This window comes from Dasypus novemcinctus, chromosome X (assembly GCF_030445035.2).
Source record: "Dasypus novemcinctus isolate mDasNov1 chromosome X, mDasNov1.1.hap2, whole genome shotgun sequence".
Classification (NCBI taxonomy): Eukaryota; Metazoa; Chordata; class Mammalia; order Cingulata; family Dasypodidae; genus Dasypus; species Dasypus novemcinctus.
This window is the reverse complement of record NC_080704.1, coordinates 62,956,399-62,978,021: the sequence shown is the minus strand read 5'-3', so window position 1 is coordinate 62,978,021 and position 21,623 is coordinate 62,956,399. Positions and strand designations below refer to the sequence as shown.

The following is a 21,623-nucleotide window of genomic DNA, read 5'->3' as shown; positions in this document are numbered from 1 at the left end:
AATTCTATTTAATTTGATACCAACTTAACTTCTGTAGCATGCACATATACTTTTCCTATACGCCTCTGTCTCCCCACCATTTTTTTGTACTTGTTACCACTTATTTTGTAGTACATTGTATGTCTAGATACCTAAATTAATTATTATTTTTTATGAATTTGCATTTTAGCACCTGTAAGAAGAAGTGGAGTTCCATACCAAACAATACAATAATACTGGCATTTATAATAACCCAAATTCTTACCTTTACTATAGGTCTTTATTTCTTTATGCTGCTTTCAGCCACTGTTTAGTGTCCTTTTGTTTCAGTCTGAAGAACTCCCTTTAGGATTGCTTGTAGGGCAGATCTAGCAGTGATGTACTCCCTCATTTGTGGAAGAAAGTCTCGCCAGATATAAAATTCTTGGCTGGCTTTTATGTTCCTTTAGCACTTTAAGTATTTTAGCCTGCTGCCTTCTTGCCTCTGTGGTTTCTGATAAGAAAGCAGTATTCATTCTACCTGGATCGCCTTTGTAACATGTTCCTTTTCTCTTCCAACTTTCAGAACTCTCTCCTGGTTCTTTGCATTTGATAGTGTCATCAATATAGCATGGGGGATGTAGCAGTTTGATATAGTTACGAATTTCAGAAATAGGTATTGAATTATGTTTATAATCTGGTCTGTACCTGGGCATGATTAAGTTATGAGTAGGGCTTTCATTGGGCACGTCATTGGGGTGTTGAGTCCCCACCCCGTGACAGATAAAATGCATGGCAAAGGACAGAGTTGAAGCTTTTTGATGCTGGGGTTTTTGATGTTGGAGTTTTGATGTTGGAGTTTGATGCTGAAGCCTTAAGCTGGAGCCCCAGGATGTAAGCACACAGAGGAAAGAGAAGCAAGCCCCAGGAAGAGAGGAACCCTGAACCCAGAGAGAAGCAAAATCCTGGAAGGGAGCAACCCAGAAAGCCTGAACCCTTGCAGAAGTTGGTAGCCATCTTGCTCAACATGTGAAAATATACTTTGGTGAGGGAAATAACTGATGCTTTATGGCCTGGTATCTGTAAGCTCCTACCCCAAAGAAATACCCTTTATAAAAACCAACCAATTTCTGTTATTTTGCATCAGCATCCCTTTGACTGACTAATACAGGGTATAAGTCTTATTTTATTTTTCTCTCTTTTTTTTGTTTTTATTTTGCGTGGGTTTTTTTCTTTTTTTACTTTTTGTTCTTTGTGAGTTATATTTTTCTTCATGTTTATCCTGTTTGAGGTTCTCTGAGCTTCTTGGATGTACATATTCATGTCTTTTGCTAAGTTTGGAAAGTTCTCTGTCATTAACATTTTATTTAACTATTCCTTCTGGCCTTTCTCTTTTCTTAGGCTATTTTACTTTTAATATTTCTTTTTTTGTTTCCCCTCCTAAGCCTAACTGATATCAAGTGTATTTTCTTCAAGTTCACTGAGTCTTTGTTCTGCCAACTCCAATCTGCTCTTAAAGCCCTGCCAGGCATTTTTCATTTTAGTTATTGTGGTCTTTGACTCCAGCCATTCTTTTAGGCTACTTTTAAAAATTTCTCTCTCTACTAAAACTCTCATGTTGCTTGTTCATTGAATGGCTTTCTGATATCCTTTAGTTCTTTCTCTATATTTTCCTTCATCTACTTGAGCATTTTAAAGATCATTTTTAAAAAGTCTTTGGTATGTGCACATTCTCCTCTTCTTTTTTGGTGTTTTCTGTATTTTTATCCTCTTCCTCTTCCTCTTCCTTTGGGTGAGCCATCATTTCCTGTTTCTTTGTCTTGTACTCTTTTGTTGCACACTGTACATTTTAATATTTTGAAATGTTAACACTGGGATTTATTACTGGTATGTCTGTTTCTAGCTTGTGGTGATAAGACATAGATTTTCTTGTGCTTCAGCCCTCCTGTCAGGAAGGCCTGCCCAAGGCGAATGCACTGTGCATCATTTTCCATGTCTCACTGGGCCTCTGTCTTGTCCTGGGTTTTTGGCTATTCATTGTTTTGGAGTTCCTCTGTTTACCGGAGTTTGGTTTTCCAGTATGTTTCCCAGGGGCCAAAACTCCTGGTATTGAATCCACCTGGTATTGAAGCCAGCAGGCATTTGTCCCAGAATATCCTCCTGTTCACATTTTTACACTCCTTTCATTTTCTCATGCTGCTGTTGTCTTGAGTGCAAATTCTGTGAGGAGTTTCACCTGGACAAGGATTTTCTCAGTTTGATCTTTCCCAGCCAATACAGAGTCAGGGACCTATGAAGTGGGTGCAGATGAACTTTGAAGTACCCTGTGAAGGGAGGACAATACAATACAAAATCTCAGATGGCTCCCCAAATAGAACCCTACAGCTAAATTCCCCCTCAGCCCTGATTAAGCCATGTGTTTTTAAATCTTCACCACCTCTGCCCATCTGGGGAGGATTGAAATAATGGCTGCCACCGCCTTTGCCCAGAATGGGTTGAAACAATAGCTGCCCTCAGAGTCAGGACTCAGCAATCCAAATTTGCTAATCAAAGTCCATGATCTGTGATCAGCCATGCACACGTCTGTCCTTGGAGAGAGAATATTTTTATGCCCTTTTCTGTCACCCATCCACTGGGCAGTGACTGCACTCCACGGTCGTCTGCCACAAGAGTTGGGGATGGTGACCCATAGTAGCCATATGGAGAGAGTAGTTTATGGTTCTTTACAATAATCTTTCAGCCTCTTCCTCACACTCTTTCCCTGGATGCTGTACAATATTCATCTGGCCTCTGGAGTCTCCAAATTTTTGCTTCAGACAGTTCTTGCCTGTTTAATGGTTGTTTTGGTGGAAGAACTAAGTCTTAGAGTTCCCTACTCCACCATCTTCCCTAGAACTATCCCACAATGCTCAAACTTACTTTAAAGAACTCAAGATATTTACCATTTCTGTTGCTCTTCCTTCATCTCTGCTCTTCCATGTTTCCTACTCATAAATTTCCCTTTCCTTTGAAGAACTACCCTTTATCAAAAGTTCTTGTAGAGCAGGTCTACTGACAACAAATTGTCTTTAATTTTTTCTCCTTCATTTCTGAGGGATACTTTTGCTAGATGTAGAAATCTTTTTTTTTATTTTTTTATTCATTTTTTTAAAATATTACATTAAAAAAATATGAGGTCCCATTCAACCCCACCACCCCCACCCCACCACTCCCCCCACAGCAACACTCTCTCCCATCATCATGACATATCCATTGCATTTGGTAAGTATATCTCTGGGCATCGCTGCACCTCATGGTCAGTGATCCACGTCATAGCCCATACTCTCCCACGTTCCATCCAGTGGGCCCTGGGAGGATCTACAATGTCCGGTAATTGTCCCTGAAGCACCACCCAGGACAACTCCAAGTCCCGAAAACGCCTCCACATCTCATCTCTTCCTCCCATTCCCCACACCCAGCAGCCACCATGGCCACTTTTCCCACACCAATGCCACATTTTCTCTGTGGACCTTGGATTGGTTGTGTCCATTGCACATCTATGTCAAGAGGAGGCTTAGATTCCACATGGATACTGGATGCAATCCTCCTGCTTTCAGTTGTCGGCACTCTAGGCTCCATGACGTGGTGGCTGACATTCTTCAACTCCATGTTAGCTGAGTGGGGTAAGTCCAATAAATCAGAGAGTAGGAGTTGAAGTCTGTTGAGGTTCAGGGCCTGGCTATCATATTGTCAGTCCAGAGATTCAACCCCCCTAGCTATATCTCTAAACCCCGGCACCAACTACAATTCCAGTAAAGTAGCATGAAAGTCTTGTGAAAAGAGATCCCATCTGTGTCCAGCTCCATCACGCAGAAACACCAGCTCCAAAGAAGGGCCAACTGACATGGCAGTGAACCCCATCTGCCATGACCATAGAACCTGTGGGTCTCTTTAGCCCTCAAAAGAACCAGTACCTGGGGTTGTATCTACTTTATCTGTCTCTGAGACTCTGCCCAGGTGTGCATAAGGGCAATCCTTCTGACATCCTCCAGACTCTTTTTTAGAGACTCATAGCCATATAAACTCATTTCTCCTTTCCATTTCCTCCTTACATTAGGTCAAACAGCATTTTAAACTCCTGTTATTATATGTAGACAGGGATATTCTCCTGGTCCACGTTGAACCTTTGATTCAAGGTCATTTTCTAGTTGCATCATCAGCTGGTACTTGGTAGTGATCCCTCAATGCCAGGGAGGCTTATCCCTGGGTGTCATGTCCCATGCTGGGGGGAATGCACTGCATTTACATGCTGAGTTTGGCTTCGAGACTGGCCACATTTGAGTAACGTGAAGGCTGTCAGGAGGAAACTCCTAGGCACAGTGCTGCTGTAGGCCTTGTTCTTATTTCAGTCATATAGGCTCACAAGCATAGTCATTAGTATCAGGGGCTCACTGTTGGACCCTCATTCCTTCCTGGTCCTTACCGTTGCACCTGGGGGACTGCCGCTGCTCCCCTAGGGACCACGACAGAGCACCCCCAGCCAGGAACCCAGTACCCCCCCCAGCTGTTGTTTTTAATTGTTTCCACTATGAGTATATCCAAACATTACCATGCACCCTGGACATATGCCCTGTATAACTCCCTGTCAACCATATATCGCCTGTCCATAACATCCCATACCAGTATTCCCCCGCTGCCATTGTTGAACCACTCTGTGATCCGAAACTTCCTGAAAAGTGAAGCCCAATATAATGTCAGGTTCCCTTACTAGTAAAATGGAATATAGCGGTGGGTTTAAAGGTTAGATATAGAATACGTATTGATTTGGGAAAAATTCTACATCCTATCTTTTTCTTTTCTTTTTTCCTAATTATTGAGCTTCTCTTCACAAGAGCCCTAGATCACAGTAATTCATATATACAATATACAGTACTCCCACACATCCACCATAAAACCTTTTCCCTTTCACAGCGATATTCTTATAACTTATTCATATCATATTTACTTAAACTGATGTACAGACTCTGAGACAATAGCTTTCAAACAAGGTGACATCTGTGCTTACATTGTGGTCCATACTTTAGGATATACAGTTTTCTAAATTTTTAGTTATCCTATGTTTTACATTATGGTTTACATTATTAGTCTGTCGTCCCCTATATGTTTATGGTGTAATATTACATGTTTTATATCCATCCTTGTGTACTCTCGCAAAACTCCTCTCTTACCCCCACATTTACCTTGGTTCCATCCATTTAACATCCATTTTCCCCTCCCCTTTGGGGCCCATTTCCCGAGGAGCCACGTCCAGAGATACTTGCAACAGTGTTCAGGGCCTGACTTGCTCAACTGCCCTAATGCCCTGGGAGCCATCCTTTCTCTTGAGAGATACAGTTCCCTCTTTTTTGATGGCATTAGTCCTCCCCAGGATGTGGGTCCACCCCCACTCTCGCTACTTGGGTCTCTATCCAAGGTACAACCCACCCTGACAAAATGAGCATTCAGACATTCGCCAGGAGTCCATCCCGTGTCAGACCATCCCCTCTGAGCATCCTGAACAGGTAACCCTCTTAATTATATTTTGATACGGTTTTCTCAGCATTTTACTCTCAACCAACACCTGACACTCTCCTATGTTCATATGTTGCCTCTCCCTCCCCCCCATTTTTTGGGCACTATTACCCATCCGCCCATCCCCAGCCCCCTCAAACCCGCAAAGCCCCACCCAAAGGTAGATGTAGAAATCTTGGTTGATATTTCTGTCTTTCAGCATTTTAAAAATGTTATGCTACTTTCTTCTGGCTTCCATTGTTTGTGATGAGAAATTTGCAATAACTTGAATCATTGTTTTCTTGTATAGAATGAATTGTTTTTTTTCTGACTGCTTTCAAAATTTTTTCCTAATCTTTAATTTTCAGCAGTTTTTCCTCATTCAGTTTCGGCAATTATTATTATGTGTCTGGGCATGAGTTTCTTTGCATTTATCCTCTTTTGGTTTCACAGAATTTGAAAATCTGAATCTCTGTTCTTTGCCAAATTTGGAAAATTTTCAGCTAATATTTCCAAAAAACTTTTTTCCCCTTATCGCACTGTTTGTTTTTTTCTCTTTCCTTTTGGGACTCCATAACCCAAATGTAAGACCTTTTGTAACTGGCCCATAGGTCTATTAGGTTTTGTTCATGTTTGTTTGTCAATCTCATTTCTCTCTTTTATTGAAACAGTAATTTCCATTGGTGTAGCTTCACATTTTCTGACCCTTGCTTTTGTAATCTCCATTCCTCTATTGAACCCATCCAGTGAGATTTTTATATCGCATAATGTATTTCTTTACTTCTGAAATTCCCAATATCATGTTCTTTATATATTTTATTTCATGCTGAGGCTTATTATTATGTCATTAGTTTCCATAGATTTTGTGATTGTTTGAGTGTTTTTATAATAGCTTCTTTAAAGTTTTTATCAGATAATTCCAACAATTGTTATCATCTCAGCATTAGTATCTGTTGATTGTCTTTTCTCACATGAGTTGAGATTTTCCTGGTTCTTGCATGCTGAACCATATTGGATTTTATATCATGGACATTTTGAATATTATATTATGAGACTCTTTTGTCTTTTAAAATCCTGTGTTATCAGTCTCGAAGCCTAACTCAGCATCTAAATGCAATGCCTTCCCCCCAGCGTGGGACATGACACCCGGGGATGAGCCTCCCTAGCACCAAGGGATCACTATCAACTAACAACTGATAATGCAACTGGAAAATGACCTTGAATTGAAGGTTCGATGCGGATCAGTAGAATATCCCTGTCTACATAGAATAATATGACTTTAAAATGCTGTTTGATCTAATATAAGGGGGAAATAGAAAGGAGAAATGAGTTTATATGGCTATGAGTCTCTAAAAAAAAAAAAGAGTCTGGAGGCTGTCAGAAGGATTGCCCTCATGCACAACTGAGCAGAGTCTAAGAGACAGATAAAGTAGATACAATCCCCAGGTATTGGTTCCTTTGAGGGCTAAAGGAACCCACGGGTTCTATGGTCATGGCAGATAGGGTTCACTGCCATGTCAGATGGCCCTTCTTTGGAGCTGGTGTTTCTGCGTGATGCAACTGGACCTAGAGGGGATCTCTTTTCATAAGACTATCATGCTACTTTACTGGAATTGTAGTTGGTATTGGGGTTTCAGATATATTTAGGGGGTTGAATCTTTTTACTGACAATATGATAACCAGGCCCTGAGCCTCAACAGACTCCAGCTCCTACAATCTGATTTATTGGACTCACCTCACTCAGCTAAGATGGAGTTGAAGAAGGACAACCACCACACCATGGAGCCTAGAGTGCCTACAACTGAAAGCAGGAGGATTGCATCCAGTAACCATGTGGAATCTGAGCCTCCTCTTGACGTAGAGGTGCAACGGACACAACCAATCCAAGGACCTCAGAGAAAAGGTGGCATTGGAGTGGGAAAAGTGGACATGGTGGCTGATGGGTATGGGGAATGGCAGGAAGAGATGAGATGTGGAGGCGCCTTTGGGACTTGGAGTTGCCCTGGATGGTGCTTCAGGGGCAATCACCGGACATTGTTAATCCTCCCAGGGCTCACTGGATGGAATGGGGGAGAGTGTGGGCCATGATGTGGACCAATGACCATGAGGTGCAGAGATACCCAGAGATGTACTTACCAAATGCAATGGATGTGTCATGATGATGGGAGTGAGTGTTGCTGGGGGGGGGAGGGGTGCGGTGGGGGTGGTGGGGTCGAATGGGACCTCATATTTTTTTAATGTAATATTTTTACAAAATCAATAAAAAAAATATTACTACTAAAAAAATAAATAAATAAAATGCTCTCCATTCTGCAATATTAAAAAAAAAATCCAGTGTTAAATGTTGATGTTTTTGTTACAGTAATCGCTTACCTTAGTTATTTTTAGGCTACAAGTTCCAACCTGTGTTTTGTGGACTGTCATTCCAATGTCAGTTCAGTTTCAGAGCCTCTGTAGTTCTGTTTGGATCTACCTCACATGTGGCCTCCTAGTGATCAGTCTGAGACCAGTGTGGTATTCTGTCTGTGCTTGGCTGATTAGGATTAGAATCACACAGGCAAGCTCAGTGGTAAACCAGGGAGTTCATAAACAATTTACCTCAATTTCTCCTTCCCTGCAATATCCCCCAATACTTTCTGTGTCTCTGTGGCTCCTTTTTTCATTCCTCAGCAAGAAAACTGGTGTTTTAGTTACTTTGCTCTATTATGCACTTCTGCCACTGCACCCGTGTCCAACAGCAGTGTTTAAGAGAATATAGAGGGAAGTGGATGTAGCTCAAGCGATTGGCCTTCAGCCTACCACATGGGAGCTCCTGGGTTCAGATCCCAGTGCCTCTTGGAGAAGGCAAGCTGATTTACAACAAGATGATGTAACAAAACAGACACAAAGAGGAAAGACAGTGAGAGACACAACAAACCAGGAAGCTGAGGTGGCTCAGGTGATTGAGTGCCTCTGTTTCACATGGGAGGTCCCAGGTTCAGTTCCTTGTGCCTGTTTAAGAGAAGAGTAGTAGACACAGAGAGCGAGCACACAGCAAATGGACACAGAGAGCAGAGAGCAACTGCAAACAGTGAGGGAGAGTAGGGGGTAAATAAATAAAATCTTTAAATAAAAAGAATATAGAGATTCTAAAACAACAGTGAATTGCCTTCACCCTTCTGGGACCTTTGCTTCATCGACTGGAGAGAGAGGGTTCCCTCCCTCAGAGCTTGTGTTGTGGCTATTGCCTCCACCACCACATAATTGTTTGGGAACTAGTGTGAAGAGTACAGAAGATAGAGGAAGAAATGAGGGATTTCTGCACTTTATATGACTGTTGGGTATTCCCTGTCCCATTTCTTGAGGTGGAAGTAGAGAATTTCCCCTGTAGATCTCTTTTTTTGGGTCCCAGTGCCATTTTTAGGTTAGTCATGGGTATCAGATGGGAAACGTTGGTAAACTCACTGGCATTTTAATTGTATTTTGAATTTTGGTCTTATTCCCTAGTCAACCTGCTACTGTTTGCTATTTAGAATATTCACGTATCTTCTCCATGCATTCTTTTCAGCTTTTATGGGTGAACTAAATATGTTAAATGTGTTAGTCCTGCAGTATGCAGCCTCTAATGCCTCTGCTCAGTTTTTTACTTTTAAGCCTGGCATCCTATGAGTGGCCCCTGTGTCTGCATTGTTAAATCTTTAAAGATTTGTCCAAGGTTCCAATCAAGTACTTCAAGCCAGAAAGGCTTCCATTCTCTGCTGTTGGATCTCTCTGTGGCCTGGGCAGATTGTTCAAACTTCAGACTGTTTTCTAGTTTGATCCATCTTTTACTTTCCTCCAGAATCTTTCATGCCTGTTCTTTGCATGTTCAGACTGTCAGCTAGTGATGTGTGGGTGGTTTGGGCCCTCCATTCTCTTTGGTGTGCACATGAAGTACTTACAGTCAGTCTGGGATATATGACGAATTTATCAAGCCCCCTTTGGCTGTCTCATTTCCTGGATTTCCCTTTTAACCTCAGGCTAACAAATATGTCCACCAATCTTAGCCAAATTGGAAAAGTATGAACTATCAGCAAGCTTTGAAATAGAGCTATTAGAGTTTGAAATATGGAATTTCCTGCTGCTGTGATAGGCAAAAAAGTAACAAAACCACAAGAAGTTAGGTGTGGTACATCTGATCTTTGCAAACTTGGCTTCAATGAGTTATAAGAAGAAAGGGAAAATGAAGATAATTTAGTTCCCATTTAATAAAGCAGTTTTATATTGTCTGCTTTGGAAATGATCTAAACATTCCAGTAAGTTAACAGAAGTACAATAGTGAAATACTCACCTTCCTACCTGCTAAAAAAAGTAATTACAAGCTTTCAGCTTGGAGATAGTAAGTCTTACATGGACAAATGGGAAATGCTAGGCTCAATCATATATAAACCAGTTTCTTTACTGTAGAATCTCCCAGGGCTTTTAATTTGCTAATATGCATTGGGAATTTCCAAGAAAAGCAATAATATACAACACTTCCCGAAATAATTTTAACACAAAATCCACTTTTCACAGAACACATTTTGAGAAGCACTGCCTTTACATATATACAGAGATCCACACTCATTCTTCTCTGCCCACAATTATGGCTGCTTTATGGGAAACATGAATGCATGGTATTGTAATGTAATGATATCTACAATGTGTATATGTAGTTTACCTATAATACGAGCACTGTACTAAACTGTGCAAAAAGATTTAACATAACAGTCATGAGAACGCTATCTTAAGAAAAACGTATATGCAAGGTTGGCCCTTGGCTGGTTTGTGAGAACTTGATCTCCCTCTGTTCCCGAACTGATAGGTGTGGTTCATTTTACCTAGGTTGTTTATACAAATAATATGACTTATGCTGAATGGCTGCTTTCTTTCTGAGAATCTGGAATTTTGGTACATGCTAGGTAGAAGGTGCCTACATGATCAACCCCTAATAAAAACCATGGGAACTAAATCTATAATGGGTTCTCCTGGACAGAAACATTGCACACATTATTGCATTTATCATTGCTGAAGAAATGAGCATGCTCAAACGTGCCCCCTCACAATAGGGAGAGTCCATAAGGTAGTCTGTGCAAAGATTTCTCCAGACTCCTGTCTTTTTCTCTTGGTGATCCTATTATGTGTCCTTTCACTGTCGTAAAGCTCAGCCATGAGTAAAACTATATACTGCATCTCATGGCACCTTCTAGTGGATCACTGAAATGTGTGGGTGGTTTTGGAGACCCCAAAGCATAAACACATTAAATACATTATCATAATCCTCAAAACAACTCTGAGATAGATTTCTGTATCTTATAGGTAAAGAGATTGAAGTTAGTTAGATTAAACAACTTCCTTAGCATCTAATTTAATAAATAATGGGATTCAGATCTATCTGATTCCAAAGCCTCTGTTCTTAAATATTCTATTGCATCGGCTCCCAGTACCATAAACTGTGTCTGCAGTTGGGTACATGGAATGAATGGAAGATCACCAAGGGCTGCAGTGGTCTAGGAAAACTCCAGGAAGGAGGTACGATTTGAGTTGTTCTTGAAGGGTAAATGGACAGCACTAAAATTGAGGACATGGATTGGAAAAAAGTATTGTCAATAGGTAGAACTGTGTGGTGTAAAGGCATGCAGATGGTAAAATGCAAGATTTATTTGGGTGAAGGAGAATGTAACAATTGTGTAAAATGGTGGATTTACACAAGAGATTTTTCTTCCATACTTAAAAAGCACAGCTTATGTATGCTAGAGTTTAGTGTAATATAATTTAAGCTTAATAAATAAGGTAATATGCTTGTTTAGGGACAATAAATAAAAGATATTTGTTCTGCAAAGACAACCATGATTTCCAAGGACTTTGCTACCTAAATATGTTGAGAACCCACTGTTGTTAACGGGTTAAGGAACTATTTGTTTTAGCCCAGGAGCAAAGTGCTGGAGACAACATATTAATTTGTTGGCATTATGAAGACTATATTGGCAAAGCCAGGGAGTGTGTCCGTTTAGATTATTGCAATCATAGTAATCTATTTATTATATGATCAAGAGCTTAGGGAGTTATTGAAATGAAAAGAGACAAGAGATGAATTTCCATGGTTGATGGACTGGACTTATATGTGTTTATGGGCAAATCCAAAGGATCTGAGTCAGGGCAGTTTGGAGAAAATGCGATATCTTTAAAAGAAATATGATAGGAGAAAGACCTGGTTTGCCAGGACCATGATAGGTTTCACTCTAGGTGTGTTGAATTGAATGCTTTATTGATATCCATGTGTAAAAGCACATTTGGGAGATGGTTGTGAGATTGGGATTGAAGACAGAAATTGAGATTTGAGATGAGATAGAAATATTTCCAGAGGAATGATTGCTAAAACTCTTTGAATGTAGGTATCATCTTGGAGGCATACCAAACAACAGTGCCAAGGACTATACTCTGGCTTTATTCATTTCATCAGTAAGAAATGACTATTAAAGAGTACCATTGAAATTAGTAAATCATGTTACTACCGATCATAAACCACATTTATAGAGTACTTCTTTTAAGGTGCATTCATAACACACATTTGGTTTGCCACTTTAAATTAAGTGTTCTTTTATATTATTATTTTTTTATTGACTTTGTAATAATATTACATTAAAAATATATATATATGAGGTCCCATTCAACCCCACCACCCCCACCTCACCTCTCCCCCCCCCCCCAGCAACACTCATTCCCATCATCATGACACATCCATTGCATTTGGTAAGTACATCTTTGGGCACCTCTGCACCTCATGGTCAGTGGTCCACATCATGGCCCATACTCTCCCCTATTCCATCCAGTGGGCCCTGTTGTTCTTTTATATTATGATATGAATAACTTTTAAATCAAATCAATAAATAAATGTCCCTACCATATATACAACATAGTTAGGCACTGAATAACATTCAAATAGCATTTTTTTCTTCTCATATGGTACATTTTTCTTGGTAACTTTTGGAAGTTGTTTTTTTGGGGGGAGTGGGTGGTAAATCAATCAGAGAAATTTGAACCCTATGAATCTTTTCTATGAGAATGTTTTAATAAGACTGTATAATAGTATTGAATAATTTAAAGACTTAGTGTGGTATTCAGGTTAGGGAACTTTTCACTGACAGATATTTGTAATTGATTTCTTTCATTTTTGTGGATATCTTGTCCTTCAGAATTCATGAAACTCATCAAACCCTTTTGCATCCTCATTTCTACTATTGTAGATATGCATTCTTTTTATCATAAATAAATATATATTTTAAAAATGAAATGAGATTCTCATTTTCTGAATCTTATTTAAATTCAGTATGGTATATTGTAAAGAGAGAGTCTTTGTCTAGGTTTCTGTGTTCCAGGCTAGGCTCTGCTCGCTAGTAACTAGTTGCAAGAACTAGGGCATGTAAATTTACTTTTCCTAGACATTGTTCCCCATTATAAAACAGGACCTCTAAGGTGCTTTCTACATTTAACATTCTGTGATTCTTTTTTAACTCTGTGTAAATTGTGAGGAAGTTGATGAAAAGATTAGGGTTGAATATTATATATTATACTTGACATACATAAGATGACCATATATAATTATTTACCATCCAAACAAGAGGATGCTTTTAAAAGGGATACTGTTAAGTAATTATTCTAGTCAAACCAGGTTTAAACCAGGACTTTCCCATGTAAACTAGTATGTAGTTGCCCTACCTGTACCCCACCTGTGGTTCTATTAATTACATTGCTAGCCAAAAAAAAGGTATCTACTTAAGTTCTAATTCATTTCATAGTTTCCTTATTTTTTCTTATAGAGCCACTGTGTGTGGAGAATAATGCAGCATCATGCCAGCAATCTCCATCTAATAAGAAAGGGATGTTCACAGATGACTTACACAAGCTGGTAGACAACTGGACAAAAGAAACAGTAGGAAATTCTCTTATTAAGCCAAGTTTAAACCAACTTAAACAGAGTCAACACAAATTAGAGAAAGACAACTGGAACAAAGTATATGAAGTAAGTTGTTTGTAACTGATCCTCTTAATTATATGAACTAAGACCATAAAAATTGATTCAGTTAGGCCTATAATTGTGTGCTTATTGTGGTTACAGTCACTATGAAAGAATGGCATAACCTGATGACATAGAGGCTTTTATCCATGTCTAGATTCACTGTCTTTGAGAAAATTATCTTTTAGACCAGGGGTCAGCAAACTTCTTCTGGGAATGGGCCAGATAGTGAATATTTTAGACTTCTCAAGCCATATGGTTGTAACTATTATCTCTGCTGTTGTAGTACAAAAGCAGCATTTGATGATATGTAAACGAATTGGTGTGACTTTGTTCCAATAAAACTTAACTTACAAAAACAGGTGGTATAACATGGTTTGCTGACCCTTGTCTTAGACTATCGTTCCTAAATAAAAATACCAAGTATCAAAGAAGAAAGCTTCTGTAGTGAGGATTCATTCAATCTTGTGATGCAAAAAAAAGTTCGAGTTGCAAAGAGTTTGAGTTTTGAAGAAAAGCAATCCTCTGTTGCATATCAGTTTTCTTAGAGCCAATAAGTTATCTTATTTGTTCAGTATAAAAATGAATTTTAAAGCTTTTTAAGCTAGAATATTACAAGAAGTGTCTTAAAGTTGTAGACCCAGATGCCTAGTTATTGCATGTAGCATTAGTCAGATGTACATGCAATTGAACTGTAGAAAGATGTCCACAATGCTTTCTGTAGTGGGAAGGAGGCAGGTGTATAGAAGAGAATATATATTAAAATGTAATTTACATAAAATTATATGCATTATATATATGCATAGAGAAATACGAAAATGCTGAGTGGTGGGATTTGGGCCTTATTTTTACTTTGTACTTTTCTGTGTTTGAATTTTTAAGGTAAGTATTATTTTTTCAGAATGAGTAAGCCTATTAAAATGTAAATCATGGCTTACAATCAGAACTTTCATTATTGAAAGTTGTGTCTCTGTGCGTGTACCTCATATTTGTATACATGTATGTGTATATATATAGTTATTGAATATAGTTTGGTAAAGTCTGAAAATGCATTTATTGTTACTGTTAAATAAAAATTTTCAAAATCCTACATTTCCCAAACTAGTAACCTTGGGGTCTTGGTGTATTCATCTTATTCCTGTCACCATTTTATCCACAGATAGTATTAGCATTGTAAATTTGGAATCATTTAGGGACAAATTTCAAGGCATTAATGCGTTTGTGCTGCCCTTAAGAGTCCCTCTGAGTACTGCATGAATAGAGGCTTTTGTTGACTAATAGGAAGGTGATTTATTGGAGAATAACGGCATGTTTAGAGGAAGGGCTAGTAGAATGGAAAGTGTGAATAAAAATGGTGAAGTTTTTAAAGAGATTTGGGTTCTAGTCTCAGCTCAGCCATTTGCTAGTTGTATGACTTTAGATGATCACTTGATCTCTCTGTGTTTCAGTTTCCATGTCTGTAAAACAGGGATAATACCTGCCTTGTAGGATAGATGTGATGATTGAATAAGATAACACCTATAAAGTGCCAGCATATAGTAGCTACCCTAAATAGTAACTATTTATTGTATTTTTCGATTCAGTTTGCTTTATCTTATCTGGAAAGCCCATCTCTATATCTAATGTTCTTGCATTTTACTGTTCTGTAGCCTTAGAAAATTTTGTTCACACAATTACATTTAGTTCACCCTTTTACTTTGTGCCAAGCACTCTGCTAGGTACTGGATTTGATAAGCAAGAACAAGTATGCTCCCTATACTCCTAGAACTTAAAATGTTATGTGACAGTTAAACATTAACAGACTTGTGTAAATAAAATGGAAACTGTAATGAAGTCTATAAGGAGAGATATAGACTACCATACAGTAGCTTGGATTTGACCTTTTAAAGAGAGATCAAGGAAGCCTCTACTGCAAAAGTGATGATTGAGCAGAGATCTGAAGGATGAGTAGGTATTAACTAGGTGAAGAGCAGAGGGAATATGGTTTCAAGCAGTATCAGCAGCATATGCAAAGTCCCTGTAGAGAAAGGGAGCCTGAAAGGAGTGAAAGCAGGCCAGTTGAGCTGAAGTGAGGAGAGTGAAGAGGAGTTGGTGCACCATGAATCTAAGAAGGTAGGTAGGGTCTTAAAATTGATGATAGTAGGGAGCTTTGTCTTCATTTTAAGTAAGATGAATAGCTCTCGAAGCCCTAGGATTGACATGATCACGTTTGCTTTTTGAAAATATCACTCTGACTGAAGTACGAAGAAAGAAATTTGTAGGGAACAAGAGTAGATTTTGCTAGACCAGTTAAGAGTCACAGTAGTCCAGATAAAGGAAACTGGAGATAGAGAGAAGTGAACAGAGTCTAAGAAATAATCTGAAATAAAACGGACAAGATTTGGTGATAGAATGGATATATAGGCAAAGGGGAGGTGTCAGGGCTTAAGTTTCTGGCTTGTATAACTGTATACCATTCCAGTATACCAATACTGATGTGGGGAGCATGAGTAGACAGTATGTTTTGGTGTAGGAAGGTTGCACCTTTGGATTTGGGCATTTGAATATGAGATGCTTTTTATTTTTATTTATTTATTTATTTATTTTTTATTCATTTTTTAAAAAATATTACATTCAAAAAATATGAAGTCCCGTTCGACCCCACCGTCCCCACCCCCCACTCCCCCCACAGCAACCTGAGATGATTTTTAAATATCAAAAGGAAGATTGTCACAAGTCCTCTCCAATATAGACTTAAAAAATTTTTGTTGTTATTGTTTTTAAAATAATATATTCTCTTTTTGGAAATTTAATCAATGCAGAAAAGTACAAAAGAGATATTTTAAAATACCACCTTCAAATCCCACCATCCAGAAATACTGTCTTTAACTTTAGATAGATATCATTTCAGATATATCTTATATCAGTATATGTATGGATGGAAATAATTTTACAAAAATGAAATCATTCTGTATGTGCTAGTTTGAATCAGCAGTATTAATTTTACTTTAACAGAATGAAAACACTGATATGAAGAAGGGATTGCTGACTTTAAATAAATGTTTTTCTGCAAAATGAGGGATTCTCATTCATTCTAAAGTCAAGCTAAAACCTTTTACCCTAACTTTAGTTTGAAATTTTAGTTGAGAGGGTTTTAGCTTGACCATTCTTCTGAGTTTGAAGAACTAAGCATTTGGCAGAAACAAAGGAAGAAATATTTAATTCCTTAGATATATTGTTACTATGTATGTAAGACTTTGGTAATCTCCATACATATGCATCATCACAATACAATATGATAAAAGGGTCAGGGAGGAATGTGTTTTCTCCATATTGTCAAAAACATAATTGTCTCTTTGTCTCAAGTTTAAATATCCAAAAATATAACAAATGTCAGACTTTAGGATGATGTATAGAGAGTTTCAGGAAGATGGAGTAGGAGTAGGCAGGCAGGGCTCAAGTCTTTAACAAAAACAACAGAAAAGGGGCCAAAAGCTGTCCCAAGGGACCTGCTTTAGGGATCAGCAGACCAGGACACCATGCTGAATAACTCCCAGGAGGACGAAGAACAGAAAGACAAAGAACCTGAAACAACAAATCTGAGTTACTAAACCCCTGCAATGGCCGGAAAGGGTTCCCATCTGCCACCCTAAAGACATTAAGGCTGGAAAAAAACCCTTCCTCATTGCAGCCAACTGAGAGAGGAGTGGACTTCTTCTTCCCTATAAGCTGTTACATGGAAGAGGGTGAGTCAGAGGACTTCTCCTCACTGAATTTGGCCAGCAGAACTCACTTTAAATCTTGGCTTTGGCCAGACCAGAAACACAGGAGAAGAGAGATTGAAAAACACTCCGAATTGCCTATTATTGCCATCTGCTGTCCGGTCAGGAAATGGCAAGGAGAAAAACTGCTTTTAGTTCTCTCTTTAGCCCCACCCCTGTGTGAAAATCTACACCTTATTAATGAGTCCCTGGCCTGATTTTGATAACTTTACCTGGGCAATTTAAAGAATTAGAATAAGTTGAATCAAAATTAAAGAAGAGCTGTGGGGGAAAAAACCAAAACACTAGGTACAAGAGAGAAATTGACCATCAGAGTAAATTCACCATCGTGTTTAGATGTCTAGATATCAGCAAAAAATTACGAGACCATACTAGGAAACAGGAAGAGATGGCCCAGGCAAAGAATGAAACCAAATATCCTGATGAGATACAGGATTTAAGACAACTAATCAGTGATAATCACACAGATCTCCTAAATTAATTCAAGAATTGAAGGAAAATACGATTAAAGAGATAAAGCATATCACTATCCCAGGGTCCACAGGATAGAGGAATAAAATATGGATTAGAGTGGACTCACTGGTATTCTAGTATAGAACTATTGTGACTCTAGCAATGGAAGAAATTATATCATTGATGTGGAGACAGTGGGCACGGAAGTTGCTGAGGGCAGGGAGAGGGAAGAAGAGGTATGATATGGGAGCATTAACGGGAGTTTCCCTGAATGATATTGCAGGGACAGATGCAGGACATTATATATCCTGCCATAACCCAGTGAATGGACTGGGGGAGAATGTCAACTACAATGTAAACTACGGTACATGCAGTGTGGCAGTGCTCCAGGGTGTATTCACCAAATGCAATGAATGAAAGGGGATGTTGATGTGGGAGAAGTAGCAGGGTGGGGAGTAGGGTATATGGGAACCTCTTATGTTTTTCAGTGTAATGTTTTGTGTGTCTTTAAAAAAAAAAGACAATAAAAATTTGGCTAAAAAAATAAAAATGAAAACAGCCAAAAAAAAAAAAAAAGCCAAAGGAAGAAATGGACAAAGTAAGTAATACTTTTACAGTAATAACATTGTCAATGGTTTGGAATGCCCCCCAGAAAGACATAGATTGATAGAATGGATAAAATAATATGAGACATCTACATGCTATCTACAAGAGACTCGCCTCAGATATAAGGATACAACCAGGTTAAAAGTAAAAGGTTGGAAAAAGATATTCCATGCAAATAGTAACCAAAAAGATGGAGTAGCAATACTAATATTGGGCGAAATAGATTTTAAATGCAAAACTGTTATAAGGGATGAAGAGCGGCTCTGAGTATTAGATAGAACATCTGGACAGAGAATAAATAAAGAAATAGAGAGCTTGAATAATATGAGAAATGAACTAGACCTAACAGACATTTATAGAGCATTACACCTGAAAACAACAGGATATACATTTTTATCATACACTCATGAATGCATCTCTGGGATAGGGTCATAAGACAGGACCCAAGAAATTTAAAAAGAATGAAATTGTATAAAATACTTTCTCTGATCATAATGGAATGAAGTTGGAAATCAGTAATGGATGGAAGAGAGTACCTCTATCTCATATCATACACAAAATTTAACTCAAAATGGACCAAGGAACGAAATATCAAAGTGACAACCATAAAACTCCTAGAAGAAAATGTAGAAAAACAGCTGCAAGATCTTGTGATAGGCAGTAGTTTCTTAAACCTTACACCCAAAGCACGAGGAACAAATAAACCAGAAAAAAAATTCCATTTATACTAGTGACTGAAGCAATCAAACATTTAGGAATAAACTTAACCAAAAACATAAAGGAGCTATATTCAGAAAACTACAAAAGATTCCTAAGCAAACCAAAGAAGACTTAAATAAATGGAAGGACATTCTCTGTTCATGGATTAGAAGAATAAATATCATTAAGATGTCAGTTCTGCCCAAACTGATTTACAGATTCTATGCAATCCCAATACAAATCTCCACAGCCTTTTTTGCAGGAATCAAAAAGCCAATAATCAAATTTATTTTCAAGGGTAAGGAGCTCTGAATACCCAAAAATGACTTAAAAAAAAGAACAAAGTTGGAGGACTCTCACTTCCTGACTTTAAAGCATATTATTTACCTAGAGTGGCAAAAAAAAGCGCACAAGGTACTGGCATAAAGACAGGCCAATTGAGCAACAGAACCAAATTGACAACTCAGAAATAGACTCTTACATCTACAGTCAAGTGATTTTTGACAAGGCTGTCAAGCCTTCCCAAATGGGCCAGAACAGTCTATTCAACAAGTAGTGCTGGGAGTACTGGATATCCTATCTCATACTGGATATCCTATCTCACACCTTATCCAAAAATTAACTCAAAATATCTCAAGGACCTAAATAGAAAGCAACAACCTTAAAACTCCTAGAAGAAAATGTAGAAAAACATCTTCAAGATCTTGTAATAAGCAGTAGTTTCTTAAATCTTGCACCCAAAGCACAAGGAACAAAAGAAAAATTAGATAAATGGGACCTCTTCGGAATTAAAACGCTTTTGTACCTCAAAGGACTTTGTCAAAAGGGTGAAAAGGCAGCCAACTCAATGGGAGAAAATATGTGGAAATCACAAGTTTGATAAAGGTTTAATACCCTTGATATATAAGGAGATGTATAAGGATGCAACAACAATAAAAAGGCAAACTACCCCATTAAAAAATGGGCAAAAGACTTGAAAAGACAATTGTCCAAATACAAATACAAATGGCGAAACAAACATGAAAAATGTTCAACATCACTCTCGATGAGGGAAATGCAAATCAAAATTACAATGAGATATCATTTCACACCTATTAGACTGGCCATTATTAAAAAGTTGGAAAACTAAGTGTTGGAGATTGGGAGAGATAGGAGCAATATCTCCTTATTCTCTGTTGGTGGGAATGTAGAATGGTACCGCCACCATGTGGGACCATCTGGCAGTTCCTAAGGAAGTTGAATATAGACTTGCCAAAGGACCCATCAATACCCAGTATAGGTATATACCCAGTAGAACTGAGAGCAGTGACACAAAGACATCTGCATACTGATGTTCATAGTGGCATTATTCACAATTGCCAAAAGATGGGAACAGTCCAGGTGTCCATAAACTGCTGAATGGATAAACAAATTGTGGTGTGTATACATGATGGAATATTATGCAGCAGTAAGAAGAAATGAAGTTGTGAAACATATGACAACATGGATGAACCTGGAGGACATTATGTTGATTGAAGCAAGCCGGACACAAAAGGACAAATACTGTTTAATTGCTCTTTTATGAACTAAATATATTATGTAAACTCATGGCGTTAATAAGTATAATATGGGACACGAGAAAATAGAATGAGGGTAGAGAAAAAAGAGCTGAGGGTTAATCTGTACATAATTGGTAAAAAGGTTGTTAGCAGATCTTTGGAAATGAATAGATATGGTAAAAGCACATCATAGTGTTTGTAATTAGTAGAACTATTATATGGGTATGACAGTGGTTGAAAGGGAAAGTCTAAGGACATGTATATTACTAGAAGGAAAGCTAAACATTGTAATGTGAGACTATAAAATAGTGAAACCTAGTGAAATATGAATATGGGTGATATTGCATATATGACTGTTTTTACAAGATAAAAATACAAATAAACTAGAGAAATGTAAACAGAATAGCAGCTATGTATGGCAGGGGAAGCATGGAGAGGTTGAGAGATGATGAGGTTTTGTTTGTCTGTTTTTTTGTTTATTGTTATTACTATTGGAATATGAAAATGCTCTGAGAATGATTGAAGTGATGAATACTCAACTATGTGATTATACCAAATACCATTGTTTGTATATTTTAAATGGTTTATGATTAATATGTATCAATAAAATTGATTTGTTAAAAAAAAAGCAAAATGAAAACAAAAAAATAAATTGGTTTAAATGATCTTTTAAAATATTTTTTATTAGATAAATTGTATGTTTAGAGAAAAATCATGCAGAAAATAACAGAGTACTCATATACCCTCTGTTAACACTTTTCATTTGTTACAACTGATGGAATATAATGAAATTATTATAATTGTTAATGGTAAAAAAAAGATGATGAGAAGAAAGAGGTTAGGTACAGGGAAATAATTTTTATTGAGCACCTACTATATGCCAAACTCCTTCCACTCTGTCACACTAAATGGCAAAGGATTATGTAGTAAGATAAGCTATTCTTGTCTATGGCACTGCATTAGAGAATGCCTGGAGGTGGCAGCAGGAAATAAATATGGAAGAGTAGTGCTAGCATGAGGAACAAGGGCTAAATTTTGAACAGGCATGTAGGGTAGCCTGGGTCT

General features: G+C 38.0%; 1 protein-coding gene across 9 annotated transcripts in view; it reads left to right on the top strand.

Annotated features, from left to right (window-relative positions):
• Window positions 1-21,623, top strand: part of WNK3 (WNK lysine deficient protein kinase 3) — a 230,693-nt gene that overhangs the window by 203,271 nt on the left and 5,799 nt on the right. For all 9 annotated transcript variants that reach the window (XM_058291562.1, XM_058291565.1, XM_058291564.2 and 6 more), the window contains one exon: window positions 13,305-13,507. In XM_058291562.1, the coding sequence (XP_058147545.1) occupies window positions 13,305-13,507 (203 nt within the window). The remainder of the gene's footprint in view (window positions 1-13,304; window positions 13,508-21,623) is intronic.